The sequence below is a fragment of the Notolabrus celidotus genome, chromosome 9 (genome assembly GCF_009762535.1).
Source record: "Notolabrus celidotus isolate fNotCel1 chromosome 9, fNotCel1.pri, whole genome shotgun sequence".
Taxonomy (NCBI): domain Eukaryota; kingdom Metazoa; phylum Chordata; class Actinopteri; order Labriformes; family Labridae; genus Notolabrus; species Notolabrus celidotus.
This window is the reverse complement of record NC_048280.1, coordinates 11,430,003-11,448,145: the sequence shown is the minus strand read 5'-3', so window position 1 is coordinate 11,448,145 and position 18,143 is coordinate 11,430,003. Positions and strand designations below refer to the sequence as shown.

Genomic DNA, 18,143 nt, shown 5'->3' with positions numbered 1-18,143 from the left:
TGCTCATGAGGAATACCAATATTATCAGTATATGAACATTTGGACAGGTGGAGTCTAACTGACAGGACAGTTTCAACTGAGAATGTTTTTTCTTTCACTCACAACAAGGACCATTAAGCAGCTGTTATGGAGGTTTAAAGAGTTATGCTTACCCATTTTTCCTGTTTCAAACACATCAACTTGGAGGATGGATAAGTCCGCCTGCTGCTTAGAATTGACGTCAAGTGAGCCGGCGTTTGTAATTTGCTGCGTAGTAATTTGCTGCGTATGTGTAAGTTCACAATCAATATGTGCCAGACAATGCCCCCCCCAAGACCCTAGTCCAGTCCCACTACTCTCTCTCTTTCTCTCTCTCTCTTCTTCCCTTTGCTTTATTGGCATGAATAAAGACATGTTGTTGCCAAAGCACATAAGATTCATACATATACATTACATATATATTCATTACATATTATATTCATTACATATACATTAAATATTATATATATTACATATTTTATACACAGTAATAGACAATGGTGTCATCCATACAGCATATCTCAATGTCCTCACTTGATGCGGTATGCTCATAAAACCTTCACCTAAAATCAGATATTATGGGATGGTGCGTCCCTCAGGCTCTGACAGGCAGACACATATTTAGCAGCCAGAGGAGCTGCTGACCGTTCCCCCAGGAGAACTGACAGTTTCTCTTCTGGGGTTAATGTTGGGAAGTTTGGTACCATGTTAGTAATTTCCCTGTAGTGGGAATCTCTAAGTAAAGAGAACTTGTTACAGTGGAGGAGGAAGTGCATCTCTGTCTCTATGTCCCCTGTAGAGCAGTGAGCACATAGACGCTCCTATCTGGGCAGTCATGTCTGCCTGTGTCTCCCTGTCTCTACAGCCAGCTGGTGGTCACTCAGCCTGTATTTGGTCAGGATATGTTTTTGTTTTGTATCTCTGACACTGTACAGATATTCAGATAATTTATAATCACGGTTTAAGGTCAAATAACAATTCATTCTACTTTGGGTCTTTGTTTGGTTTTTCCAGTGTTCTAAATACAGATCTTTGGAGTGCTTCATGATGAGTTCATTTTTGTTGTATTTTGGATCAGTGCTGATGGGAGTCTGGTTGATTGGCTTCCTCACCATATCTCTCTCTCTCTCTCTCTCTCTCTCTCTCTCTCTCTCTCTCTCTCTCTCTCTCTCTCTAGTGTTCATGTTCAGATTGTTGGCATGAACAGTTTAGTTATTGCCAAAGCAGAGTAAGAAATATATCACAGTTAATCTCTCTATCTCTCTCTTTCTTATTTCTGCGAAATGAACATATCACACCCAATAACATCACAATCAGAATCAGAAATACTTTATTTATTCCGGAGGGAAATTCAGTCATTAAAGTTGCTCCTATATACAATAATTAAGAATATCAAATAATATTAATAGAAGAAGTAATTAATAAGATATACATACAAATACAATGAAAATAATGATAACAAAAGTATGTACAGAAGACAGAATAATACATGGTTGTGAAAAACAATATTAATATTATTCCCTTCTTCTTTGAGTTGCATTGGCTATATAATACTATACAGTCTATGGTCGATCAAAACTATAACGTTGTGGCTAATCTGTTTATTTTAAGGAACTGCTGTGATTGGTTACTCCAAACATGTCGTCACTTCCTGCTGTCACTGCATGCACTTCCGGAAGAAGCGGAAAACAACAGTGTGAATTTACAGGTCTACTGAAATTTTCACCAAGAAAACAGAAACAACCATTCAACATTCAAAAGTCTTCTTACAGCAACATAACTCATCTGTCGAAATGGTGAGTGATAAGTTGTTTCTTTTCGACATTGTCAACATGTTCATTTAATTCAAAACAAATGTTACTCTGAGCAGTTTAGCAAGCGAGGCTAACATCAACACGGTAGCAGCGGAAAGATGCGCTGTCATGATACGTTTAAAAAGTCCTCTGTATGGATCATGTCACCTGCTTATATAAAACCCTGTCTCATCAGTAAGCTTGTGTTTGTTTTGTAGTTTGCCCTTCACGTATTCGACCCGATGACCCGGGGCTTTCAGAACCGTTTCTCCACGCAGTACCGATGCTACTCCGTGTCCATGCTGGCTGGTCCCAATGATCGCTCGGACGTGGAGAAAGGAGGCAAAAGTAGGAAATCTTCCATACACAGCTACACTTACACGTCAATTAAATGTTTGGTAAAAAAGGGCCTTCTGTTTCTAGTTCTAGTTTTGTGGCAGAGTTTAAAGACAATGATTTCTGTTGTTGCTGTAGTAAGCTTCTCGCTGTTAATGGAATTTTCCTCATTCCTCCGTGCAGCCAACCTTTTAAATACTTCAACACCTCTACCAACATGTTTGCCTCGATCAGTGGTGGACAGGGTACACAGCTTCATTACTTAATTCAAAGTAAAGATACACCAGGTGAAATATTACTCCAATACAAGTGAAAGTTGCTCTGTCACATAATTACTTGAGTTACAGTACTGAAGTACTTGCTTTTAAAAATACTTAAGTATTCAAAGTACTTCTTAAAACATCTCAAAACGTTGTATTTTCACAATATATCATATAGATAGGAGAACATTCAGTTACATTATGATTATTTACAAACTATTACTTGAAATCTCTAAAAACTATACCATGGAATAAAAAAAGAAACTAAGTTACTCCAAACACAGACAACTTCGTTTGAAATGTTCACGTGGAATGAAACAAATGTTACATAGCTCGACACGCTTTCTCAGGTTGGACAGTGAATTTTTGTGTGTTTGGGAAGAGTGGGAAACAGGGAGAACATTTTAAACGATGCGTATCATTCTTTTCATCTTAAAAACTTCTAACACGACTTCAAAGCAAAAGTAGTGAGTAACTAGAGCATTAATAGAAATGTAGTGGAGTAAAAAGTACAATAAGTTCCCCCCCAAAATAAAGTAAAGTACAGATGCTCAAAATGTACTTGAGTACAGCACTCAAGTAAATTTACTTTTTTACTGTCCACCACTGGCCACGATATTTATTTCATATAGAAGCAGGGGAAGACCTACTAGTTATGTTACGCTAATGAAAACCAAAACGATTGACACTGCAAGAACCCCCAGTTTGGTGTTTTGACGTATTACATTTTCATCTTAGAACAACATGCTTCATTGCTCCGCTCTTAAATCCCTCTTATTGTAGTGCGGTAAGTTGTTTGCTAAGTTTTTCAAATTAAGGTTTATTTTTTTCCTAAGTGGATCTACTTCATACTTAACAGAAAAAAGTCTTGAAAGTTCACACATACTGTTTGTTATATAACACTATATGTAGCTGGTGATTGCTTTGTTATTAGTGTCTTATCAGTCTTGTCTTTTTTTCAGTAATAATGCCACCGTCAGCTCTCGACCAGCTCAGTAAGTGCAAATCAAATCAAGACTGTCTTCATTATGAAAGTGCTGTATGACCTTTCCTTGAATATTAACTTTCATCTCCTTGTCTGTGTACAGGCAGGCTTAATATCACATATCCAATGCTGTTCAAGCTGACCAACAAGAACTCAGACAGACAAACACACTGTGGTGTTTTGGAGTTTGTGGCAGATGAGGGAATCTGCTACCTTCCACACTGGGTGAGAAACAGAAACATGTGGTGGATTGTATAGCTATTCTCAGGGTTCCCACGCATCCTGGAAAACCTGGAAAACAGTTGACCAGTTTTCCAGTACTGGAAAACACCTGGAAAATGGGAGAAAAAGTAAAATGTCCTGGAAAATCACATATAGTCCTGGAAAATTATTCCAACATGGCTGCGTGAGACCTGACCCTATTAACATAATGCATCCCCATTCATTGAAAGTGGAGTCTACACTGTGCTGGAAAAGACAGCAACACTGCGCAACTTTTTTCACATCTTTTCTCCTTCACTTCATAATCATGCATTCACAGAATACGAGGGTATATTGTTTATGTTTTATGGTACATATGGCTCAATTACCATACTCTAGCTCAGTTGTTCTCAAAGTGGGGTCCTGGGACCCCTGGGGGTCTGCGAACCATAGGGTGGGGGTCCGTGAAATAATTTGAATACTGTGCTGTGTCATTACAAAACAGCATACACCATTGTTATGATACCATTTGGTGGCTCGAAGGGATATGTGAGTCTTGTTACTGTCAATTTTCTGAAAGCGTTTAATATCAATTACTTGAAAGTATAAATGCTGTCATGTTGAGTCCACAAGGAATGAAATGACCCTCTGTTTTAAAGTATACAAGTGGGATTTACTTGATTCAAATTGAAGTGTTATCTCTTTATCACTATGGTACAGGTCTGAAGTATTTACATTGATACGTTTTACAATACAAATAGTTCCAAGGGAAACTAAGAGTGCAAATGGTAGTAAGCATGTGCTGTAGTGATGGGAAGTTGGGCTCTTTTGACTCGGCCCCCAAAGAAGAGCCGGCTCTTTCGACTCCCAAACGGCTCTTAATTTAGGATCTTTTGTAGCCATATATTTTACCTTAATTTTGCAAAAACTAATGGTTTGTGTTGAAAACCCTTTAACAGTGTTTTTATGAGAAGACTTAGGGTTAGGGTGGGGATTAGGGTTAGGGTTGTGGTTAGGGTTAGGGTTGTGATTAGGGTTAGGGTTGTGATTAGGGTTAGGGTTAGGGTTGTGATTAGGGTTAGGGTTGTGATTAGGGTTAGGGTTGTGATTAGGGTTAGGGTTGTGATAAGGGTTAGGGTTAGGGTTGTGATTAGGGTTAGGGTTGTGATTAGGGTTAGGGTTAGGGTTGTGATTAGGGTTAGGGTTGTGATTAGGGTTAGGGTTGTGATTAGGGTTAGGGTTGTGATTAGGGTTAGGGTTAGGGTTGTGATTAGGGTTAGGGTTGGGATTAGGGTTAGGGTTGTGATTAGGGTTAGGGTTAGGTTTAGGGTTGTGATTAGGGTTAGGGTTGGGATTAGGGTTAGGGTTGTGATTAGGGTTAGGGTTGTGATTAGGGTTAGGGTTGTGATTAGGGTTAGGGTTGGGGTTGTGGTTAGGGTTGGGGTTAGGGTTAGGGTTGTGATTAGGGTTAGGGTTAGGGTTGTGATAAGGGTTAGGGGTAGGGTTGGGATTAGGGTTGGGATTAGGGTTAGGGTTGTGATTAGGGTTAGGGTTAGGGTTAGGGTTGTGATTAGGGTTAGGGTTAGGGTTGTGATTAGGGTTAGGGTTAGGGTTGTGATTAGGGTTGGGGTTAGGGTTGTGATTAGGGTTAGGGTTGGGATTAGGGTTAGGGTTGTGATTAGGGTTAGGGTTGTGATTAGGGTTAGGGTTGTGATTAGGGTTAGGGTTGGGATTAGGGTTGGGGTTAGGGTTGTGATTAGGGTTAGGGTTGTGATTAGGGTTAGGGTTGTGGTTAGGGTTAGAGTTGTGATTAGGGTTAGGGTTGGGATTAGGGTTAGGGTTGTGGTTAGGGTTAGGGTTGTGGTTAGGGTTAGGGTTGTGATTAGGGTTAGGGTTGTGATTAGGGTTAGGGTTAGGGTTGTGATTAGGGTTAGGGTTGTGATTAGGGTTAGGGTTGTGATTAGGGTTAGGGTTAGGGTTGTGATTAGGATTAGGGTTGTGATTAGGGTTAGGGTTAGGGTTGTGATTAGGGTTAGGGTTGTGGTTAGGGTTGTGATTAGGGTTGTGATTAGGGTTAGGGTTAGGATTAGGGTTAGGGTTGGGGTTGGGGTTGTGATTAGGGTTAGGGTTGTGATTAGGGTTAGGGTTGTGATTAGGGTTAGGGTTGTGATTAGGGTTAGGGTTAGGGTTGTGATTAGGGTTAGGGTTGTGGTTAGGGTTAGGGTTGGGATTAGGGTTAGGGTTAGGGTTGTGATTAGGGTTAGGGTTAGGGTTGTGATTAGGGTTAGGGTTAGGGTTGTGATTAGGGTTAGGGTTAGGGTTGTGATTAGGGTTAGGGTTGTGATTAGGGTTAGGGTTAGGGTTGTGATTCGGGTTAGGGTTAGGGTTGGGATTAGGGTTAGTGTTGTGATTAGGGTTAGGGTTAGGGTTAGGGTTGGGGTTAGGGTTAGGGTTGTGGTTAGGGTTAGGGTTAGGGTTAGGGTTAGGGTTGGGGTTAGGGTTAGGGTTGTGGTTAGGGTTTTGATTAGGGTTAGGGTTGGGATTAGGGTTAGGGTTGTGATTAGGGTTAGGGTTAGGGTTGGGGTTAGGGTTAGGGTTGTGGTTAGGGTTTTGATTAGGGTTAGGGTTAGGGTTAGGGTTAGGATTAGGATTAGGGTTAGGGCAAACAGAACCAGAATCAAACTCAACCAGAACCGAACCAGAACCGAACCAGAACCGAACCAGAACCGAACCAAAACCGAACCAGAACCGAACCAGAACCCTACCAGAACTGAACCAGAACAGGACCAGAACCGAATCGAACCAGACCCGAACCAGACCCGAACCAGACCCGAACCAGAACCGGACCAGAACCATACCAGAACCGAACCAGACTTGAACCAGAACCGAACCAGAACCGAACCAGAACCGAGCCAGAACCAGAACCGAACCAGAACCAGACCCGAACCGGACCAGACCCGAACCAGAACCGAACCAGAACCGTACCAGAACTTAACCAGAACCAAACTGGAACCGAACCGTACCAGACTTGAACCAGAACCGAACCAGAACCGAACCAGACTCCAACCAGAACCGAACCAGAACCGTATCAGAACTGAACCAGAACCAGAGTCGAACCAGAACAGAACCAGAACCATACCAGAACCAAACCAGAACTGAACCAGAACCGAACTCAAGTAAACTGAACCAAAACCAGAACCAAACTCAAGCAAACAGAACCAGAACCAACTCAGGTAAATAGAAACAGAACCAACTCAAGCAAACATTATCAACGTCCTCAGGTTGGCATTGAGAAAAATCAGAAGCCTCAGTTTGGATGGGCTCATCCGATTTCTCCTCTCAGTGAGTATTTGCCCGGTCTTCAAGAAGACTCTCTCTGAAGGAACAGATGAAGCCAGGATACACAGCCTCCCCTCCATCACCTGTATCCTATATCCTCACATATCAATGGCCGCATGGCCGCCATGCTGACCAATCAAAACAAAGTTCTGCTGTGAGCAGAGCTGGGGCTGAGCACTGAGAGAGCTAAGCAGCGAAATGAAAAAACTTGGAGCCGGCTCTCTCTTGATGCGAGCCGGCTCTTCATCACTAATGAAGACACATCACTAATGTGCTTAATTTGTGTTACAATTATGAGGGGGCCTTGGACAATTTTCCACCTGTAAGGGGTCCCTGGCTCCAAAAAGTTTGAGAACCCCTGCTCTAGCTAGTAGGAGCGCAAACTCCTGATAGTGAAAACAAACAGAACAAAAATAGCGACACAGCTGCACAGAAACTCCACGTTGTAGACATCGCTGATCATAATAGACATCGCCACGCAGGAAGACAGTTTACATTTTTTTAAATCTCTGAGAGATCTTCAAATACAGAGTGCGTCTTTACCCCGGTGCTATTTTTTCAGAGTTTACGGTAACTCAAATAAAAAAACGTGACATTTGCTTTGTTTTATATCAACCACTTAGCAGGATGAATATCAGGATTAAGCAGGTCTATTTTGAGTCTGAGTTGAGTTGAGAAACATTTGTGGCCATTTTTGTCATTCAGATCTATTTAGGTCATTAAAGCACGGATCCTCTGATCATTATTATTATTGAATTATTTCAGTAAGGCAGCTTCCAGATTCCTTTGCTGGCTCTTTTGTTTTTTTCTTAGCTCATTTTATATTTTTTGAGAAAAGAGAACAATGATGTTGCCCATCATTGTTACTTGGTTGCCCTAGTAAAGTGAAATGCTGTACATCTGTGGTTGCATTATTCTATTATCAATTTGCCATCATTTTTAAGCATGTAAGAGATGATTTCATTGATAGCCATAGACTACATGTCTTTCAATGTAGACTTCCACTGAGAGGAACATATTAGACTATTTAGGGACTAAATTAGGAACTAAATTTAGACGGTCATACCAGCTTGATCATCAATGAAAATGTCCTGGAAATGTCCTGGAAAATGATCCCTGGAAAAGAGTGGGAACCCTTCTTAAGTAAACTGAACAAGTGACACTTAAAGAACGATTAATTTTAACTCCATGTTTCTCATCATGACTAATATGTTTCCCCTCATTTGTACTTTTACTGCCAGTGGGTATACATCAATGAAGTCTGTACTGATCTTTGATTTTGTTTTCTCCTTTAGATGATGCAGAATCTCCTGCTGGAGGAAGGTGGTCTAGTCCAAGTGGAAAGTGTGAACCTCATGGTGGCCACTTACTCAAAGTTCCAGCCCCAGAGCCCAGACTTCCTGGACATCACAAATCCCAAAGCAGTGTAAGAAATCTCATTTAGCATAGCATGAATACATTTGCACAGAAGTATTCACAATTTGTGTTTGATGAAAGTGATTAACTAAGTTTTCCCTTGATGACAGACTGGAGAATGCTTTGAGAAACTTTGCATGCCTGACAACTGGTGACGTCATAGCTATCAACTACAATGAAAAGGTACATACATTTTTTTCAAATTGTAATAACTTGAATTACTTTCTTTTTACTGAACAAAACTGCTAATAAGTTCTGTTTTTGTTTCAGATCTATGAGCTCAGAGTGATGGAGACAAAGCCAGACAAAGCTGTATCCATCATTGAGTGTGATATGAATGTAAGATCCTTTACATCATCACAGAGAACAGTAAAATATTCTGTTGGGTTTTCTGTGTTTAATATATTATGGCTCTGGTTCTCAGGTGGATTTTGATGCTCCCTTGGGTTACAAAGAGCCTGAACGTCGACCTCAGCACCAGGATGAACCAACAGTAAGGACTAAGCTCCAGAGATGCAGTTTTACATTTAGTGTTCTAAACAATATGCTAAAACAAATTTCTTCACAGGAGGAAGAAACAGACCCCAGCAGTTACGCTGACATGGACACAGGGTTCAGAGTGAGTCAATCCTGCTGGGTGTTTTAGATGGATAGATGAATCCTTGTTAACTAAACACAGTGGTAATTGGACCTGATGTAACTTGTAATCTGTTTCTAATCCTCAGGCTTTCACCGGCTCAGGCAATCGTTTGGATGGTAAAACAAAAGGGATCGAGCCCAGTCCTGCTCCTCTTGGCCCGAGTGACATCAAAAGGTGAGAAAGTGTTCAGTATTTAATTTTGACATGAATACACAAAGTAGCCAAACAAGGGTTTAACTGTTCAATCAAACACCATTGATGACTAGATAAAGCCATATGAAGCTTTGGGACTTTCTTTTTTAATTCGTGCTCAAAAATCCTAAATAAATCAAAGCTTTGGGGCTTCAGATTTGACAAACATGATGACGTTTTGTGGCCTGAAAAACTTAAAGCAGCCCGTTTTAAGATCAGCTCAAGACCACCACACCTCATTGAGATTCATAGTTTCATCAACATATGTGAGAAGTTAAAGTCTAAGTTAGCCTGCGCATTGTGATATAAAACTATACTTTTGTTCAGATGTACTGCACTAAGTGTAAACTAATTTTCATAGAATAGCACATTGCTTTCAATGAAGTATTACTTGATTTCAGCATGAGATTAAATAACCACTGTCTTTTTAAAGTGCATTGCTTTTTTTCTTAATTTTGAATCCTCATCTTATTATACAAATGTGCCAATCCCAGTTCAGCTGTAAAACTTTCCAAACTGTCAAACAGAAAGGAGAGATTCCCGAAACACCAATGATATTTGAAGCTTCAAACGTTACCAGTCATGTGACATTCTATCTCCAATACAAGCCCTGACATATTGCTTTGAAACAGTGCAGTTCACTCCGGTAAAACAAGCCTCGGAGCCTTGATATCATCGGCCCATCTTTAGACTCCGTTTACTATGGGATTTTGATCCTGAAGCTATCTTAGATGTCTCAGATAAGATTAAACCTTCAAGAAGTTGTTTTCTGGTCTGTGAGCTAAATTTAGACATTCAATATGACAAAAAATATGTTGTGTACGTTAATAGATTTCTGGCTGTATCATTTTCTTTCTGGTGTTTCAGGCACAAATTAGATTCCTTGTGAATTGACCTCTTTAGTAAAGTGGAGTATGCCAGAATTTTTCAAAAGGCCATGTTATTTGTAAATTCCATGAAAAGCAGCTGTTGTGACCACTTACTTTCTATGTTAAATGACAAGATGGTCTACAGTTTCACTCTGCCTGCCTGCATTCACACATCACTGAATGACAGTTTAATTTTAACCTATGATCTCTCATCACACAGGGGCATTCCTAACTACGAATACAAAGTTGGCAGGATTACTTTCATCAGGAACTCAAGGCCTCAGCCCAGGAAGTTTGTTGAAGATGTACGTAATTTAACACCTTTTTATCATTATCTATGAGTACATATTCTCATATTGCACTCATGCTGACATTTTTTCATCAAACCTGCTTTTAAATGTCTTTTTCTACTCACAGGATGACGCTCTGAACAGATTCATCGCCTTCTCTGGACAAGGACAATCACTACGCAAGAAGGGCAGAAAGCCTTAAAAGATTTGGATGTGAAGAGAGACTGTCCTTTGTGCACAAACCCACCTGTCATCTTTGACAGCAGAGTAAAAGAACTGGCCCTGCGATGCACTGGGATTTTTTCTCTGTATCATTGAAACAGAAGCTTTGCTGTTTGGTGTGGGTTATCTAATTCATGACGCTGATCTTCAAATCAGCAAGATGTGAGCTGCATAGAATACCATCATTTCATAAGCGGTATTCACAAACAAATAGTGACTGATTTGAACCAGGCAAAATAAAATATATCACCACAAAACCCACACACAGAATAACTTGTAAAGATTTGTTGCATAATTATCAGATTTGAATCCCCTTTTATACAGCCCCATCCCCCTCTTTTTTCCAGAAGTGTTTCATTTTTGCATTTCTCTTTGAAATATACTGATTTCCAGGGTTCCAATCTCATTTAAATTTTATGTTTAAGTTTTTTTCTGAGTTTCAGGAATAATTTTCAAGTGCTTTTCCTTTGTTTCTGGTTTATTTATAGACAAATAAAGAATTGTGCATTGTAACTGATTTGAGATAGGTTAAATTTATTTTATGTCTCAAGGGTAAACATGAACAAAAGAAGAAGACCAGGAAATAACGGGATGGTTGGGATATCTGCACAATGAAACACAATTTCAGTGTTATAACAACATGAGTATTTGCACTCAACACTTCCCAACAGTTTGACTTTATCATAATAAATAAGTAAATAAATATTTCACATAAGCAAATTACTATTTTACCATCAGCATGTCTATGTTTTATGTTTTACCTGTCTGAGGAAGATCTAGACAAATGGCACCATTTTGATGCAGTAAGAAACTAAAGCTGGTAAACAACTAAACTTAGATTAGTTGATGCCAGTTCAGGGATGGCCTTTTGGACTTCAGGAGGAAAATGTTGCACACACAGGTATTGTGAGAAACATGAAGAACAGTACATAAGACAGAAACCTGATATTATAGCTAATACACACTCAAATGTTCTACTTTTTACACTGGATAATGCAACAATGTAATCACATTGCATATTTCTTTCAAATGTGGCCTGGTTTCTCGATAACGTTTTTATTGTTCTTATTTATTTTTATTTTGGAAAACTTGATTTGACCTGTTTGACCTCCTTTTGTTGTACTGGAGGAGGCTGTTTTTATGACCTCTACTGCAGCCAGTCACCAGGGGGAGCTCTGAAAGACGTGGCTTCCCTCAGTATAGCTCTTGTTTTTTTCTTTAATTTATTTTTTATTAGCATTCACAGGATTATACAATAATGGTAACAAATCAGCGAATATATGAGCACCTTTTGTATAGTCGCATGAACAATGCACATATGATTAGATTTTTTTAAAAAGTAGAAAAATCCTGTTAACCTTAGACAATGTTAAACAAATACAAGTAGAGATATTAGAGAAAACAATAGCTTCATTAACATATTTGCTGATGTCGAAGAGACAACATTATAAATAACAATGACTGACGTTTTATTGTGACATGAATTCAGGCCTTTATTTGGTGTTTGATTATCCAGCTGTTATTACAGAATATGTATTGGTATTGATTAAAAAATTATACATTTTGTGCTTTATGAAATACATATCGCAGACACAACAAAATTATGTAAAAACCAAGAAGAAATTACCTCTAGTTGCCAAATAGGAACCAAAAATAATTTTCAAGTAGATAAAATATATTGATACCTCATTTTTGTTGAATAGGGTTAACATTATATATTTATAGCAGTTTTCAAACATTGAGACACAATAATTAGAATTGCTGTTGTCCCCTTTAACAAGGCACGGGGACATTAATGTTTGTGACGGGCTTTTATTGTGAAAGGATTAAACCGGAAGCATTATTCCGGTTTAAGTCAGCGCAGCAGCAATGGCCGGGGCTGGAGACAGACTGTGGAGGGTAATTTATACAAACTTGTTGTTTTTACACTGATTTGTTTGTATCATTGTGTTCTTCATAGTCCCAACAAAGAGTGAAGAGTGCCAAGTATGTTCTGAATAGTTAGCACTGGGATTAGCCATCGACACTGTATCACTGTGATAACCTTCAATGTTAGCTTCTGATAAGCGGTGTCTGATTGACCAGAAGGTTTTCATCAATTCAGCTTCTAATAATAAACGTGTTTAAAACTACACTTTGAATTAGATAATAGAAAGGTTTGACAAGCTTCTGAGCAAACCGAGGTCCATCTGAAGCTCTGCAGCCTCACGTTGGTGCTGATAGATAACAATTTGTTTTCTTGTCTTCTCTATTTAGAATAAATCAGCTGTATTCTGTGGCAAAAAATGTCAAAGTACTGTTAAATGTGTTTTGAAAAGGGGAGCTTGTTGTTGGTCGTCGGTACTACGGTGGCCCTGAAGGACAAAACAAATTTACAAAAGATGAAACACTTTTACAAAGTTGGAGACAAATTTACATTTTGGAAAACATTTTTACATTTTATAAAACAAAATTACAAAATCAAAACACTTTGACCGAGGCCAAAACAAATGTACATTTAAGAAAACAAATTTACCAAATCAAAAAAACACATTTAGAAGCGGTGAGATAATTTTACAAATGACGGAACACTTTTACCATTCCTGAAACAAGTTTACATTCATTTTTATTGGAAAGGAAATGTACCAAACACTGGAAGTGATCTGGTACCGAAAGGAGAACCAGCACCAAACATAGCTCTGTTTGGTTTCTCTCCATCCAAACCAACTAAATGACCCCTCACTCAATCACTCCCGGATCACTTCCGGTATTTGGTACATTCCCTCTCTGTTAAAAATAAATGCAAATTTGTTTCAGGAATGGTAAAAGTGTTCCTCCGTTTGTAAAATTATCTCACCACTTGTAAAAGTGTTTTTTGATTTTGTAAATTTGTTTTCTTAAATGTAAATTTGTTTTGGTCTTGGTAAAAGTGTTTTGATTTTGTAAATTAGTTTTTTCCTTCAGGGCCACTGTATGGTAGCATGCAAAATTAAAGTTATAAAAAGGTTAATAATGTATTCACACTGCTTATTTTGAATAAAACAACTTATCCTGTTTATTTTCATAATCGTGTTTTTTTTTTATTAATATCCTCTGAAAAGAGGTTGAGAGAATACCCATAGGCAGAATTAGGCAAAAGTCAGGTCTCCATGTCATATAAAAATATATATTATTATTAAAATACATCTGTCATTTATCACCACTTCTTAAACAAGACAAGACTGACTATCTTTGGTATAGTTCAAAACAAACTTTACTCAGTTGTATCCCCCAGTTAATAATGTTTATGCTCTTACATTACTGCCAACTTATTGCCAGATCCAATCAGCAGAGACTCAACAGTAGGCAGCTAACGTAAGATTTATAAATGTGTCTTGGTGATGATTTCTGTCCCTCTCTTCCCACAGTCACCTCGGGCTTGTGATGACTATTGGAGTGAATTCCGACATTGCAAAAGCTTGAGTAATCGTTTTCACCACTATTACGCTTATGGTACCTCACCATCCTGCCAGCAGTGGAAAGAGGATTACCAAAACTGCAGGCAGTGGGAGAAACACCAAAGCATTGAGGCCAAGGTAGAGCTTTTGTAAGTCATTGTTTAAAGAGCTCAACTTCAGATCTTTCTGACACCCTGTGTAATTGTTGTGTGTTTCAGGAAGCTTTGCAGCAGAGTGAGAGGAACAGAGTGGCAGAGCAGAAAAAGTTTACTCCTGTGTGGGAGCTGAGGCGAGACCCTCCCAAAGACTGGCACATGCCCCTGAACCATGAGAAGCCCCAGGACTCCTGAACACACTATTAACCTGCTGCCTCTGGAGGCCAAAACAAAGTGACATGAAAATGAAGAGTCAAGATGAATGTCTCTTGATGGACTTGATTAAAGCATGAAGAGACTACACATCACTCATTGATATCTCATGCTGTTTTCAGTGAGCTGCTGATCGAGAAGATATAAATGTCAAAGTTATGGCAGCATCTAGTGGTCAGTGATGACCATGGCAGCATCTACAACCTGTTGTTTACAATATATCTGCAATTAAGTGTTGTTTGCAATTACTCCTACAAAGCACAAAAGCTGTTTGTCCTTACACTGCAGGTGATATTGAAAAAAAATTCCCATCCCAGTAATGAAAAATATACAATGACAGATAGTCAGAATTAAAAACTAATGCTGCTTTGTTTTTAAACATTGTACTTAGCTTTTGTTGGTATCAAACAGGAGTTGGCCTCAGAAGCATGTCAGCAGTTATCTACTAACATTATTAATTGTCATCTTTAACATAGGTATAATTAATTTTCTAATGCTGTAGATACTCTGCACACATTTATTTTGCCTTTTGTAATAAATTATTTAGTAATAAATACGGTAATTATGGGTTTATCCAGACATAAAAATGCTGAAATAAAACTAACAATTTTGCTTTATAAAAAAAACACATTTTTATTCATTATTTTATACAGATTCTAAAGTGGATGGCGATGATTATGATGCAAAGTTTCAATGAATTATGTAGAATTGTGTACAGAAATTAACAAATGAGGTGACTTTACAAACTCGACACAAAAAAGGAAAAGAAGTATCATTCAATCCCACACACACAAGCTGTTGCCTTGCCTCATGGAATTGTACAAACAAAGGGACAATACACTAAATTGAAGACAATAAACAGAGGCTGCACCAGTAGTTGTTCCCTGTCCATCACTGTGTATAAACTTTAGTGATGTTGTTGTATTTCCCATCAGGAGCATCATACTTTTCCTTTGGCGGTGTGTAGGTAGGACCCTCATGTGTGAAGGGAAACATGAGGAGGTCTGGCTTCAGTGCTGCCTGGTACAGCTCCTCAGACTCCAGCTTCAGCTCCTCCAGCGCCTCCCTTTGAGCCTCTAGAGCAAGTTCAACAGCCTCCTCCTCAGCCATGTGCTGCTTCTGCAAAAAAAAAGACGAATGAGCACCTCACACAGTATATAGCTGACTGAGTGCACATGATGGGGATACAAAGGTAAGGAGCAGCACTTTAAGTAAAAGCTTAAGTGATGGAGGTGTGATGGGTAAGTGGTGACCTGTTTGTATCGACTCCACTCCTTCAGCAGCAGAGCACGACGCTCGCTCTCTTCAAATTGCAGCCTTAGTGGAGATCGCACCCTTTGAGAGAGCAAAACACAAATTTATAGCACTGAAGTAGGGGAGAACCGCATTAGCAACAAAAAACAAAGGTATAGTGAGTCAAAGAGAAATAAATGATACATGTTATAATAGTGTTGGTGTTTTGAAGTACACTCCTAAACCCCTATACTAAAGGTGACTCATTTTAAAACATAAAGAAAGAAAAATGTAGATTAAGGAATTTCTAAGTTTAACTCTGAGAGCCCCAAAAACTTTTTTCCAACATCTGAGCGAAACACAACTCATATCTTCTTTAAACAGATGGAAACTGAATCTCTGGAGAACAGATCTTAGATTCAGGGTGGTTTCTGTGTTCTGATTTCAAGTTGCCCAAACACAATGTTAACAGCAGATCCAATGATTAAACTAGGTGGCAAATATTATCTTATTGACAGATGGTTTCAGTCAAAATGCAACAAAGCCTCAATGAAACAAGAGTTTAGTCTCTGTCATCTAAAGTCTTATTTTTTAACAACTAACACAACCCCTAATAATGTTCTTCATCAAAGCACCTTTATTAGAATTTAAAGTTTTATTTAGCTACATGTGACTTTTACCTTAAAGGCACGACTGTGTCAGTTGACACAAATCAGACCAGACTGTCTAGACAGCTGTGACACTGCACTGTACCTTGTGTCATCCAAACATTTGGAAGGAGTGATGAAATCTTCAATCGGGATGAACTCAGGTGGAACCTTCTCCAGCCTCTTCAGCTTCTTTTTCAACCTATCTCTTGCAATTTGTTCCCTTCTTGGGTCCACTTTCTTCTTCTTTTTGGGCTCCGCTCTAAGACACAAAAACACAGCTCGATGTAACATATAGTATCACAAGTTATATAACAAACATTGGAAACATAAATAGGATCTATGTTGTGTGACATTAGACTAAAGATTGTCAGGGATTTATGCTGACATAAAGATTTGGAAATTAACAAATGGGATCAATATGCATATCTTACAATTCCACAGTGACATTGTTCTTTAAGTCAATCAATCAATCAATCAATCAATCAATCAATCAATCAATCAATCAATCAATCAAGCTTTATTTATAAAGCACCTTTCATATAAACTAAATGCAATATGAGGCCCTTACAGCAATCAAAAATAAGGAAAAAGCACAAAATAAGAACAAATACATTGCACATATTAAAAAGCTAAATGGTTTTAGAAGTAGAGACTAATGCACACCAATAACAACAAAATGATGTAATTAAAATACAGGGATAAGAGATAAAAAAAATAATGCATTAAATAAAACAAAAATATAAATATAAACTATAAAAATATAAACAGTTAAAATCATAATAGAAATGGCAAAGAGAAATAGTTAATTAAAAAGAGCTTATTAAAAATTGAAGGTTTCTGAGCTGACTTAAGACTTGATGCATCAGGCAAGGTGTGACACATCTATGGCTTTGTCAGAATCGACTAGAAGTGTTTCTAAGCCTTTTCAATAAGAACTAAAAAGAAAATCATATTTGACCATTTAGTGTAACCTCTGCGCTAACCCATAAACATACTTCAACTCATTATGCATTGTGCCAAGCATCCTTCTAACTCTAAAGCTCTCACTATGTCCACTGCACAGAAGCCCATGTTTACTTTGGTTGCAGGGAAAAGTCAAGAGGTTTGCAGGTAATGACTACTATATTTAAAGAAAAAAATATTTAAAGACAAAGATATTTACAGTTATGTTATAAATAGATGTAAACGAATGCCATTCACTGAATCTGGAACTCTGATGCCTCTGGTGTTTCGTATCACCTTGGAAGTTGGTTTGACAGTCTAGCCTTGATCATACCTCAGTGCAGCAGTTGTCTTCAGTGTCATCACTGGTACGATCCAAGGACTCTGTAGAGCATGGGCTTTCTCTTTAAGTAGAAATCTGTAAAAACAAGCAAAAAAAAACCTTAATATAATTCTTGATGTAAACATGCCATTCACTGGAGCCATCATGTGTGTAGGAGAGTGTCACAGTGCAGCACTTCTGTAATGAGTAACCTTAGCTGTATTAGCTCAAAGTAGCTAACACCTTCTTAACTACTAGAGAAGCTGCAAACACTTACCTTGACGGAGCTGTCTGTAGGGATAACACCCGACACAGACAGCGTGATAAAGCCACCGACATGTCTCCACAGTGTATTGTTTCACTTTAAACCCATAATATTAAAGTTCACGTGCAGAAACCTATCACTGCATTTGTCCCCTTGCTTGAGTGACAGAAAAGCGCAGGCGCAGACTGATGACGTAGCTGAAATTCAGCGGTCGCACTTTCGAGTATTTCATTGTTGCACAAAACGAAATAAATTAAATTAAAATAAATGTCTTCAAATAACATATACAATTAGATAAACAAGATGATATTTTTTTTGTTTGAAGAATGTAAAATTTTGAAAGTTTGATTTTTTTTTTAACCCAACATTTTTGTCGAATCTTGACG

At 38.5% G+C, this 18,143-nt stretch overlaps 3 protein-coding genes across 3 annotated transcripts; 2 read left to right on the top strand and 1 right to left on the bottom strand.

The window, feature by feature from the left end:
* Nucleotides 1-1,655: 1,655 nt before the first annotated feature.
* ufd1l (ubiquitin recognition factor in ER associated degradation 1) lies at nt 1,656-11,078 on the top strand. The gene is made up of 12 exons (XM_034692877.1): nt 1,656-1,814; nt 2,030-2,159; nt 3,370-3,402; nt 3,496-3,617; nt 8,228-8,358; nt 8,459-8,531; nt 8,619-8,687; nt 8,773-8,841; nt 8,917-8,967; nt 9,074-9,162; nt 10,270-10,354; nt 10,467-11,078. The coding sequence occupies exons 1-12, from the start codon at nt 1,812-1,814 to the stop codon at nt 10,539-10,541; spliced, it is 930 nt and encodes a 309-aa protein (XP_034548768.1). The 5' UTR covers nt 1,656-1,811; the 3' UTR covers nt 10,542-11,078.
* A 1,279-nt stretch (nt 11,079-12,357) lies between these two features.
* Nucleotides 12,358-15,221, top strand: c9h22orf39 (chromosome 9 C22orf39 homolog). The gene is made up of 3 exons (XM_034692879.1): nt 12,358-12,460; nt 13,948-14,115; nt 14,196-15,221. The coding sequence occupies exons 1-3, from the start codon at nt 12,431-12,433 to the stop codon at nt 14,325-14,327; spliced, it is 330 nt and encodes a 109-aa protein (XP_034548770.1). The 5' UTR covers nt 12,358-12,430; the 3' UTR covers nt 14,328-15,221.
* On the bottom strand, nt 14,963-17,945 carry mrpl40 (mitochondrial ribosomal protein L40). Its single transcript, XM_034692878.1, has 5 exons — nt 17,770-17,945; nt 17,505-17,588; nt 16,332-16,487; nt 15,599-15,680; nt 14,963-15,464 (listed from the first exon to the last, which is right to left on the bottom strand). Exons 1-5 carry the CDS (start codon nt 17,829-17,831, stop codon nt 15,237-15,239), a joined length of 612 nt encoding a protein of 203 aa, XP_034548769.1. The 5' UTR covers nt 17,832-17,945; the 3' UTR covers nt 14,963-15,236.
* Nucleotides 17,946-18,143: the final 198 nt, after the last annotated feature.

What these genes read in the sequence shown, in the direction of transcription:
- mrpl40 (XM_034692878.1), bottom strand. Translation starts at nt 17,831, where the DNA reads ATGTCGGTGGCTTTATCACGCTGTCTGTGTCGGGTGTTATCCCTACAG. An exon ending in AAGACAACTGCTGCACTGAG is followed by an intron (nt 16,488 to 17,504) that starts GTATGATCAAGG and finishes TTTGTGTCTTAG; the next exon opens with AGCGGAGCCCAAAAAGAAGA. An exon ending in AAATGTTTGGATGACACAAG is followed by an intron (nt 15,681 to 16,331) that starts GTACAGTGCAGT and finishes GCTCTCTCAAAG; the next exon opens with GGTGCGATCTCCACTAAGGC.
- c9h22orf39 (XM_034692879.1), top strand. Translation starts at nt 12,431, where the DNA reads ATGGCCGGGGCTGGAGACAGACTGTGGAGG. An exon ending in CTGGAGACAGACTGTGGAGG is followed by an intron (nt 12,461 to 13,947) that starts GTAATTTATACA and finishes CTCTTCCCACAG; the next exon opens with TCACCTCGGGCTTGTGATGA. An exon ending in ACCAAAGCATTGAGGCCAAG is followed by an intron (nt 14,116 to 14,195) that starts GTAGAGCTTTTG and finishes TGTGTGTTTCAG; the next exon opens with GAAGCTTTGCAGCAGAGTGA.
- ufd1l (XM_034692877.1), top strand. An exon ending in CGTGGAGAAAGGAGGCAAAA is followed by an intron (nt 2,160 to 3,369) that starts GTAGGAAATCTT and finishes TCTTTTTTTCAG; the next exon opens with TAATAATGCCACCGTCAGCT. An exon ending in AGCACCAGGATGAACCAACA is followed by an intron (nt 8,842 to 8,916) that starts GTAAGGACTAAG and finishes ATTTCTTCACAG; the next exon opens with GAGGAAGAAACAGACCCCAG.